This window comes from Palaemon carinicauda, chromosome 27 (genome assembly GCF_036898095.1).
Source record: "Palaemon carinicauda isolate YSFRI2023 chromosome 27, ASM3689809v2, whole genome shotgun sequence".
Classification (NCBI taxonomy): Eukaryota; Metazoa; Arthropoda; class Malacostraca; order Decapoda; family Palaemonidae; genus Palaemon; species Palaemon carinicauda.
Window position 1 is genome coordinate 10,780,297 of NC_090751.1, and position 11,848 is coordinate 10,792,144.

At 36.1% G+C, this 11,848-nt stretch overlaps 1 protein-coding gene across 1 annotated transcript; it reads right to left on the reverse strand.

Moving 5' to 3' along the window:
- Positions 1-5,534: 5,534 nt before the first annotated feature.
- On the reverse strand, positions 5,535-9,122 carry LOC137620530 (uncharacterized). The gene is made up of 2 exons (XM_068350725.1): positions 7,012-9,122; positions 5,535-6,970 (listed from the first exon to the last, which is right to left on the reverse strand). The coding sequence occupies exon 1, from the start codon at positions 8,688-8,690 to the stop codon at positions 7,668-7,670; it is 1,023 nt and encodes a 340-aa protein (XP_068206826.1). The 5' UTR covers positions 8,691-9,122; the 3' UTR covers positions 5,535-6,970; positions 7,012-7,667.
- Between the last annotated feature and the right edge of the window lie 2,726 nt (positions 9,123-11,848).

The following is an 11,848-nucleotide window of genomic DNA, read 5'->3' on the forward strand; positions in this document are numbered from 1 at the left end:
CAGCTTGCAGTTGCGCTAAGTTATATATTTACTATAGTCAATTTTTTTAGCGAGGCAGATTTGCACCGACTCGCAACGGTGCCCTTTTAGCTCGGAAAATTTTCCTGATCGCTGATTGGTTGGACAAGATAATTCTAACCAATCAGCGAGCAGGAAACTTTTCCGAGCTAAGAGGGCACCGCTGCTATTAGGTGCAAATGCGCCTCATTAAAAGAAATTGACTATAGTGGCTTTTCAGGTGTAAGTATTTCACCAAGTGATCAATTAAGAGTTTTTCTTTTAGAGACACGTAGGCTTTTTCACGTTTATCTTTTTATTTTAAGGTTCGTGGATTATAATAAGACAGTGGTGAAGAGGTTTAGCTTTTGCCCTTTGTGTTAACAAGTCCCCTAAAACCGAATTCTTATTTTTGATTGAAGGAGAAATAATTTTCGTAAGATTCTTTCTACCGATTGTATATTTTCTATGGGTCAATAACGATAATACAATAGCTAACTTTATCAAAAAAATATTACTGTTGTTTATGTGATTCGGTTTTGATACACTTACCCAGGAAAAGTTATCTGTTTATGTTTAAAAAAAAAAAAAAAAAAAAAAAAAAAAAAAAAAAAAAAAAAAAAACTTTGCCTCTAATTTTAATGTGTATTCTTGTTTGTAGTCAGTCTTTAATCTTATGAAGCAATTTAAAATCATCCTAAAGAAAACAATGATGACAATCTTCCACCTTCACTATCTTGATAAAAAGAACAGTCATGACATGACAATTTTTTTCAGTCAATTATCATGACAAAGAGAACAACGACAAATTAGTGTAAACTCAATATTCCAACGGGCAATCACTAACCATTATTTTCACAGAGCATAGATCACATTAGGCCAACTGACGTGTGAGAGCATCAGTGAACTTTTGAACTTAACTGTTCACTAGCCTCTCTGTTCTTGCAAGGAGAACATCGGTGATAGTTGTCTTGTTTGCTGTGCTAAAACTATGGCAACCTTGTGTACACGTGAGATATCATTCATAACCAATTCGACTCTTCGATTTAGAACAGAAGGCTTCATTGTTATTGGGTCATGACATTTTTTAAAAAACTGATAGTTTAATGGTAGTATGGGATTTCATTTGAGGATTTTAAATTTAAAACGAGGTACCATTAGGCAGATACCATTAGAATAGATCCAGTGCAAATGAGCTACTAATAGGCAGATCCAGTAAAAATGAGAAGTTATCAGTAAGCATATCCAAAAATATACAGCTTCCAGTAGCCATATATTGTAAAAATCGGTCACTATTGGGCATTTTCAGTACACCAAACAGCTACCATTAACCCAATCCATTAAAACCAGCTGCCAAAAGGTAGGTTCATTATAAAAAACAGCTACTATTAGGCAGGTCCAGTAGAAATCAATTATTATTAGGCAGGTCCAGTAAAATTCGGCTACCATTAGCCACTGGTAAGTTAGTATGTCAAGTAAAATCTAGCTGCGATTGGGTAGATCCTGTTGAAACCAGCTACCATTATGTAGATTTTCTAATAAATAAATAAATATATATATATATATATATATATATATATATATATATATATATATACATATATATATATATATATATATATATATATATATATATATAATACCATAACATTAGGCTGGTCTTCCAAAACCAGCAGGTATTAGATAGGTTCAGTAAAAGTCTACTACCAATAGGCAGATCCAGTAAAAAAACTGGCTATTGTTGGGCAGGTCTAGTGGAAACCTGCTGAAATTCGGCTGATACTGTAAAAACCAGTTACAGAGGCCTGTACAGTAACCACAAGTTACTATTAGGCAGATCCTGTAGAAACCTGTTACAAATAGGCAGGTACAGTAAATGCAAGTTACTATTAGGCTGATCCTGTGGAAAACCAGCTACAAATAGGCTGGTACAGTAGACGTTACTATTAGGCAGATACTGTAGAAACCTGTTACAAATAGGCAGGTACAGTAAATGTAAGTTACTATTAGGCTGATCCTGTGGAAAATCAGCTACAAATAGGCTGGTACAGTAGACAAGTTACTATTAGGCAGATACTGTAGAAACCAGCTACAAATAGGCAGGTACAGTAAACGCAAGTTACTATTAGGCTGATCCTGTGGAAAACCAGCTAAAAATAGGCTGGTACAGTAGACAAGTTACTATTAGGCAGATACTGTAGAAACCAGCTACAAATAGGCAGGTACAGTAAACGCAAGTTACTATTAGGCTGATCCTGTGGAAAACCAGCTACAAATAGGCTGGTACAGTAGACAAGTTACTATTAGGCAGATACTGTAGAAACCAGCTACAAATAGGCAGGTACAGTAAACACAAGTTACTATTAGGCTGATCCTGTGGAAAACCAGCTACAAACAGGCTGGTACAGTAGACAAGTTACTATTAGACGGATCCTGTGGAAAACCAGCTACAAGTAGGCTGGTACAGTAAATGCAAGTTACTATTAGGCAGATCCTGTGGAAAACCAGCTATAAATAGGCAGGTACAGTAAACACAAGTTACTATTAGGCAGATACTGTAGAAACCAGCTACAAATAGGCAGGTACAGTAAACACAAGTTACTATTAGGCAGATACTGTAGAAACCTGTTACAAATAGGCAGGTACAGTAAATGCAAGGTACTATTAGGCTGATCGTGTAGAATCGAGCCATCGTTAGGAAGTTCCAGTAAAAAATCTTTACTATTTAGGAGATTCAGTAAACACCCATGAGTATTGGTCAGTTTTAGTAAAACAAACAGATACCAATAAGTAATTCCCATAAAATTCGCCTACCAATAGGCAGGTCCAGTAAGAAAACATCTGTCATTAGGAAGGTCAAGAAAAAACACTTATTATCAAGCAGGTCTAGTATAGTTAAGCTACCATTAGGCTTATGCTGCAAAAACCAACTACCATTTGGTAGATCCAGTAAAAAAGACCTCTATTGTTAAGCAGGTCCAGTAAAAACCAGCTACCAATATAAGGTTCTATTAAAAAAAAAAAAATCTTGTAAAAACCCTCTTTTATGAGGTATATTCTGTGAAAATAAGCATATTATTAGGCCCCTCCAGTAGGGGAAACAAAAAAAAAAAAAAAGAGAAATCCTAACCATTTGTCTTTTTTTCTTGGGTGATGCAAGGATCTTCAATTTTCTACATCTTCTAGATGCTCACCAGATAAGTTTTATGTCTTATCCGTTTATGACCTCCCAAAATTACTCCTATGGACGTATAGGACGTAGGTGAGACTAGTAACAACTTGAAGAACTTTAAATAAATAGAAGACAGACCTTAACTGAAAGAGGGGATCTTATATTATGTGCCGTAGCAGTCCCAAGTTCCTTTATCTCCCTCAGAGTTCACTTCTGTGATCATTTCCTGACTAGTGTCCCTAGAGGAAGTTCTGTTGTTGCCATTTCATCAGTTTCTTTAGCTTATAAAGCTTCAAAGATCTTTTGTTTAGAATAAAACGTGACTGTAACTTATCATGTTCTTACAACTTTTCATTTAAAGCAGTTTATAACTTTTCATTTGGAGTTTATGAGTTTTCATTTAAAGGAGTTTATAAATTTTATTTTAAAGGAGTTTATAACTTTTCATTAAAAGTTCATAACTTTTCATTTCCATAACTTTTCATTTAAAAGACTTTTAACTTTTCATTTAATGAAGTTTATAACTTTTCATGTGAAGGAGTTTATCGCTTAATTTAAAGGAGCTTATAACCTTTCATTTAAAGGAGTTTATCACCTAATTTAAAGGAGTTTATAACTTTTCATTTAAAGTTTATATCTTTTCATTTAAAGGAGTTCATTTATAGGAGTTTATAACTTTAAATTTAAAGGAGTTTAAAACTTTTCTGAGCTTTAGTTAAATTTTCGAGTTGCAGTAACTTTTCTCTTACGTAGTTAATTTTTTTAATTTCAAAACTACTACAGACTATTTTAAAAGCTTAAGAAACGTTTTTATTTAAACTTAAGGTTAACTAAGCATAAAAAAGCCATGTGCCAATTTGCCCCATGAAGTGTGCCATCCAATCCTGTATTTGGGGCCATGTTGGCACATGTTAGAAATTATTTCTTATTGGATGTTGTGTTTATATTTAGCAAAGAGTTTTTATTATCTTAAACAAAATGTAATTGAAAGTTTATATCTTAAACACGTAATGAAAGTTCCAAAATAATTTCTTGGTTGTGATTCATAGATGATAAAGTAAAGTGGACCAACTAGCCAAAGTCTGCTCTACTGTTAAGTAGATACAGTAAACCCCTGTTACTATAGATCATGCAAATACCACCTACCATTAGGAAGGTTCAGTGAAATCAATTTTCTATCAGGGAGCTCCAATAAAAATCAGTCTCTAATGGGCAGTTTCAGTAAAGAAACACAAGGTATAAACCATTTAAATATCATCTGCCGTTAGTCAGGTACAACAACAAAAAAAAAACTTTAAGATAGGGCTGGTCTAGTAAAAATAAGCTATCTTTAGATAGATCCAGTAAAAAGATATCAGGGAATGGAGGCATTTCTCCTGGGACAGCTTCGTCGAATTTCAATGTATTTATGGAACTACTACTTCTTTGTCTGCATCTTTTCCCACTTCTATGTAGGGTCGATGTTTCTGGCCAGCGTTCTCCATCTACCTCTGTCCTACACTTCATCACCGGCTAATCCCTTTGATCGAAGGTCATCCTTGATACAGTCCATCCACCTTCGCTTTGGTCTCCCTCTCCTTCTCGTTCTCTGTACTTCCATTTCCATACTCTCCTCCCAATATACTGTTCATCACTTCTCATGACATGATCATACCACCTCAGTCTACTTTCTTGGATCTTATCTGATAGTTCTCTAACTCCTGTGGTACCCCTAATTACCTCATTCCGTATCTTATCTCTTCTTGTCACCCCACACATCCATCTCAACATTCTCATCTCTGCCATACCAAATAATTTCTATTATTTGAGCAATGCAGTAGGATAAATAAACAGTTTTGTAATTTTACTTTATTTCTCAAAATATCCAAACTCTTGTTACATCAGATTTCGTAACATTGTATATGATTTTGAAATAAATTAGACTGAAATCATACCTGATTTAAGACATATGATCAGTGTAGTACCTTATTATGTAGTTATTATCTTTGAAGTTTCATGCTATATATATTATATTACATTAACATTGAATAAAAGTAATAAATGTAATCAAAGTAAAGATGTGTCAAAGATCTTGATGTCTACATACTGTACATTTGTTCAAGTCGATACTACTTCCAATACACAGTAACTTTTTGTGAGTAATGTTATTCTACATTTATTTTTATTTACATACATAGCAGTTGTCAATTTTCTATAACTGTATATATATATATATATATATATATATATATATATATATATATATTTATATATATATATATAAATATATATATATATATGCATATATATATACACATATATATATGAATATTTATATTATATACATGCATATATACATACATACATATTATTCACTTGAGGACTATAATTTTCAAATATACAATTTACTGATTACATGATGTTATTGGCATAAATATAAAATACTAGATAATATTCTTTGTATGTCAGGATCCATTGCATCATTAAGCTTTACAATATTCACACGGTTATTGTTAGATATGATAAGAAATATATTGAGCATATTTATTGATAAATATTGCATTCACAGAATTGTTAAATGTCACTTATGCATGTAGTTGTCGTATATACAAGGGGAATAATAACATTGTAGTTGATATAATCCTAAGATGATTTGGAAGGATCAAATGATTAAATGGAGAGGCAAGGGACAGCACTAGGTCCTGAAAACCGACCATATTTGCATATTTTCAGCGTCCAAGCCCCTCTCGACCCAAGTTAGGAACTGGGAGGACCAGGCAATGACTGCTGATGACACAGAAGGTAGATCTATCTTCTCACTAAAAACACCTTTATCACAGAGACGAGGACGACGGTGGAATAGTGAACTCTAGTGTAAACTTTTAATTCTTGGCTGTAAGAGTAATTTACATTCCTGCTTGTCAATTGAGTGGCTGTGGAAACATGGGGATTTTCTCGAGTGTAAAATCTATCGAGATTTTTTTTATATTCAGAAATTTTCTTACTTTCCATTTTATTTATCGTGATGTATATTGGCGATCGCCCTACCAAATTGTTATTATTATTACTTGCTAAGCTACAACCCTACTTGGAAAAGCAGGATGCTATAAGCCCAAGGGGCTCAACAGGGAAAATAGCCCAGTGAGGAAAGAAAACAAGGAAAAATAAAATATTTTAAGAACAGTAACAACATTAAGATAAATATTTCCTATACAAACTATAAAAACTTTAACTAAAAAAGAAGCAGAGAAGGATATTGATTCTGACGCGCGTCAGTAACCGCAGTGTATTAAAGGAAGTTCATTTATGTCTTAATGGAAAATCAACCATAATAAAAGACTGTTCTGAGCAAAGAACACCCCAGAACTACACAGCAATTATTTCGAGAGAGGAAACCATAGGACCTCGGTGGGTTCTTTAGTTTAAAGGTTAAAAGGTCACTCATGAATGGCAGAGGCAAGGGACAGTGACATTGCCCTATCAAGCAGGGCAATGTCCTAGAGACTGACCATATATACATAGGATCAGCGTTGTGATTTCAGAAATGAAATTGCCACTGCAGTCGAGATTATTAAGCCGTCGAAAGTAATGTATTTATGCGACTGCATTAGTTATTCCAAGGAGAAGAAAGGGCTGCTTCAGATAGAATCCTGGAAGTGATGCTGTTGGGAAAAGGACTTTCTGTGGAACGTCTGGATGATTGCGAAAATCCTTATCTGGTTTAAAGGGCACTCATGAATGGCAAGGGTAAGGCGAAGTAACGTTGCCCTATCGAGCAGAACAGTGCCCTAGAGACTGACCATATATTCATATGATCAGCACCTAAGTTCCATCTCCATCCAAGCTAGGACCATGATCAGCACCTAAGTTCCATCTCCATCCAAGCTAGGACCAATGAAGGCCAGGCAATGGCTGCTGATGACAGCAGATAGACCTCTAGGCTTCCCCAAACCCCCCATCCTTAGCTCACATTGATGGTGAGGTTGCAGCGACCAAAGGAACTAACGTGTTTGAGCGGGACTTGAACCCTGGTCTGGCGTTCACCAGCCAGGGACGTTACCACATCGGCCACCACCATCCATCAATTGCAGAGCTTCAGTGAAAGTAGTTTCGAATTCAAATGTCTTGAAGATTCTTTATTGAATTTAGGCGTGCTACATTAACAATTGAAGACACATATTTCTTTTCTTATCTCGTAAATCGCATGTATTATTAAATTTTATCCCCATATTAACAAAAAGTGAAATTTGACAAAATACCAAGACTCCGATATATCCCGGTTTCATTTCCACTTGTATCGATTGGAAGATTCAAATATAGGTATAAAATATAGGTTTTGTAAATGTATCTTTCAAAAATGAAAACATCATGGATGGTTTTGCGAGTGATATCGAAGTGATTAAGGCACAGACATACCGTCGCACTATAAAATGGAATTTTCTTCAAGTCCCTTGACTTTACAATTTAGTTAATTTATCACTGATATGAAATGATGGATTTAACGTCAGTTCGGCGAACTCTAGGCTTGGAGGTCTCGTCCTGTGACACATCCATACAAGCTGTTCTCACTGTCGTGGGCTGACCCCCTCCTCGTTCCTAGGTCCAAGGGCACCACTTGTCCACATGCGTTTTCTTTTCCATTCTCGTAGATGTTTGGGTTGTTATACATCTCTGGCTCTTCGTAGATGTTTTCTTCTGCAGTTGTGTTTCCGTAAAAGTCTGGAATTTGAGGCGCTCCGGAATGAACAGACAGTGTCAACGCATCGTCATTTCTAGCGTTGGCGTTAAGCTTGTTGCGTCTCTTTTGAATTGTCATAATGACTGCCAACATTAAAACTATTGTCAGGAGGATGCCTATAACGACATATAGCCACCACTTTTGGAAAAATCCGGCAGATGCTTCTTCTCTTGGAGGATCGGTGGTTTGTGTGTCGATGCTTTCTATGCTTTGTGTGGTAGTTATGAAAGTACTGTCCGTGCTTTGTGTGGTAGTTATGTGGGAACTACCCGTGCTTCGTATGGTAGTCGTGGTGAGGCTTTCAGAGAAACACTGGCTGTCGTTCGTATAAGTAACGGACCCTAATATCCAAATATATATCTGGAATCTAGCAAATTTTTCAGGCACATTAATAGTTGTGTTGTTGCCTATGGCAAAGGCATTTGGTTCTTTCCCTTTATTACTGATAGGTTCAATATGCGTCCATGTTCCTCCTACGATTTCAGTGATGTTCGTCTGAATGTTTTCTATTTTCTTGGTATTTATTTTCCTAATGTCCGTCTTATCGTTTTCTATTTTGTTCTTGGTATTTATTTCCCTAATGTCGAAGAAAACCTTAGTCCAAATTTTATTTTTTCTTACCCAGAAATGAGACATATTGGTGAAATTTATGTAACAGCTTGTGACATAATTACCAGTAGCAACATAAACATCACATCTGCTGTCTTCCTGAAGCTCGATCGGACACACTGATGCTTTTGTTAGGGCGAAAAACATAAGCCCGAAAAACACTATTAGGCTGAAACTATGCAATTTCATCTTCATTGATTACTGTTTTCCAGAAGACTCTTCAAATATTTTTCTATAAGAAAAGATATGCACATCACAATATCCGAAAAAAAGAAAATCCAGTCTCCGTTGTGTATTTAGCACCGGTAAGGATCTGTTTGCCTTCGTTCCAAAAGACTTATTATCCGACACCTCGTAATCACTTCTGTCTGCAGTCGGTGCCGTAGGAACACTGATTCTCAACATCTATCTTCTTCTTTTATTCTTTAGTAGAACAAAGGTCGAACGTCACACATCCACAATGGAGAGAGGACGTAAATGGTTGCGTCATCTAACTTATCTCTTCCTTTGGAGTTTCGTGCGGCAAGAGATGTGTCAGTCAGTGGATTTATGTAGAATCAGACTTTTAGTCATCAAGGCTCTTCCATGCGTCTTTTATTGCACTCTTAACGGGTGGCTGGTGCCTTGGCCAACCTTTTACCTACAATTAGTGATAATACTAGCAACTGCAACATCTCTATAGTACAAGTAATAAAAACATATTAATGGAAAAATAAAATATGCTGGAAGACATGTGTTTAGGAGACTTATCAGAGTAATCTCCTAAAACAGAATATATTTTAGTTATGTCTTCCTGCATATTTTATTTTGTTTTTGTTACTTGTACTATAGAGATGTTGCAGTTGCTAGTATTATCACTCACTAATTGTAAGTAATGGGTTGGCCAAGGCACCAGCCACCCGTGGAGATGCTACCACTATAGAGAGTTATTGAGTCCTTTGACAGGCCAGATAGTATTGCATTGGATCCCTCTCTGGTTACTGCTCATTTTTCCTTTGCCTATACATACACCGAATAGTCTGGCCTATTCTTTCCACATTCTCCTCTGTCCTCATACACCTGACAACACTGAGATTACCAAACAATTCTTCGCTCAAAGGGTTAACTACTGTAGTGTAAATTATTCGGTGGCTACTTTCCTCTTAGTAACAGTGGAAGAGACTCTTCAGCTATGATAAGCAGCTCTTCTAGGACACTCCAAAATCAAACCTCTGTTCTCGGGTCTTGGGTAGTGCCATAGCCTCTGTACCATGGTCTTCCACTGTTTAGCCTTAAGGTACACAGGCACACTTTTCTATCGTATATGACTTCCTCTAGTTTTTTTTTTCAAGTATTTATAGTTTATATATGAAAGACCCATTTTTTTCATTGTTCTTAAAATATTTTATTTTGAGTATTCATCACTTCTCTTGTAGTTTATTTATTTCCTTGTTTCCTTTCCTCGCTTGGCAATTTTTTCCCGTTGGAGCACTTGGGCTTATAGCATCTATAGCTATTAGCTTAGGTAATGATAATAATAATAATTAGCCTGCAGTTGTTAATGTAAAAGCGTTTTGATACAAAATATTTTACTTCAGAAAATCTTTCCATTTTTCGCTCTGTGATAGAACTTTTTCCTCCAATTCTAATTTTTCAGCCTTAAAATTTCTTCAAGATATTTTATTCATTTAAAAGAAAATTATTAGAGAGCGTGTTGTGCTCATCTGTGAGAAGGTCAGCTGACTTATAATCTTGAAGGCACTACACTAGCCGTTGTATTACAAAATCGAACAGCGATTGGAGTTGTCTGTGGTGATGGTAAGCGAACGTACCTTCACGCATGGAATTTTCTGCTTAACCAACACAGGTCCTTCAGTGTGGGACAGGAGGAGTCATTGATATTGGGTCTGGACAGTTATGTGGCTGTCAAATTAACAAATTGACATTTTGATGGGAGTGTGGGACTTCTCTCAGAGATTTTTAACACCATACCATCTATTGTTAGAAAGATCTTATGAAAACCAGTTGCCTATTGGCAGATATACAGTGAAATCTAGTTATTGTTTGGCAGGTCCAATAAAATACAGCTAATAATTGGCTGATATAGTATAAACTAACTGATTTTAGGCAGGTTTGGTTAAAAAAAAAAAAAAAAAAAAACTACTGTAAAGGCTGATCCAGTTAAAAAAAAACCTACTGTAAAGGCTGATCCAGTTAAAAGAAAACCTACTGTAAAGGCTGATCCAGTTAAAAAAAAAAAAAACCTACTGTAAAGGCTGATCCAGTTAAAAAGAAAACCTACTGTAAAGGCTGATCCAGTTAAAAAAAAAAAAACCTACTGTAAAGGCTGATCCAGTTAAAAAGAAAACCTACTGTAAAGGCTGATCCAGTTAAAAAGAAAACCTACTGTAAAGGCTGATCCAGTTAAAAAAAAAAAACCTACTGTAAAGGCTGATCCAGTTAAAAAGAAAACCTACTGTAAAGGCTATAATCCAGTAAGAAGAATAGCGACCATTAAGTAGGTCCGGTATTTTTGTTCGGCGGTGCTGCTAAGCCAGTTTCTAAATAAATCACTCAATCTAGATTACTTCTGTCGATAACACATCCATAAAGGCTATTTTCACTATCGTGACTTGATGGGCAGCCAGATTGTCTGTTGTTCGTTTGGTATTGGATCCTCCACTCGTCGTGAGAGAATTCCTGGCTCATCAATTCGTCTCCTTTCAATTCCTCTGGATTTTCGTAGATCGGGTCTTCATTAATATTAGGTTCTTCGTACACCAGAGAAGTGGAATCAGCGAGTCCATAAAAGTTGACATTCGGCGATTGGTGAGACCCAGGTAGCCATTCGTGATCGTTGGGTGTCGCGTTTTTCAAGTGCGGCTTCTCTTCTTCACGTTTCGTTCTCTTCATGATAATAATCGTGACGATCGCGATAACGACGAGTATCGTTATGGCACAACCGGCTATGATGAATATCCATTTCGGATAACCGAGGATGTAGTGGTCATCCACAGCATCATCTTCTGTCGTATTAATAAGGTGCGATGGGTCATTTACTTGGGGAACTTCGTCGTACTTCAATGTATCTGTTACAGGTTCAGTTGTAGGGCCAACATTTTCCGGCTCCGGAGCATTTCCAGGATTGCAATGCTCACTGTAGAAGAGAGATCCTATTGCCATTACGTTGACCATTCCCGTATTTATGATGGTTGTTTTCTTAGTAATTTTGCCCTCGATGGAAAAGTGATAATCACTGAATAGATATCCAACCACTTTCCAAAATTTAATTTTGTACCATTTTTCGGTGTCGCCATTGAAGTCATTTCTGTATAAGATGAGGTTTGTTGTTAAAACTTGGAGGCCTTGAATCG

Excerpts from the sequence above, each read along its gene's own strand:
- LOC137620530 (XM_068350725.1), bottom strand. The coding sequence starts at position 8,690 with ATGAAGATGAAATTGCATAGTTTCAGCCTAATAGTGTTTTTCGGGCTT.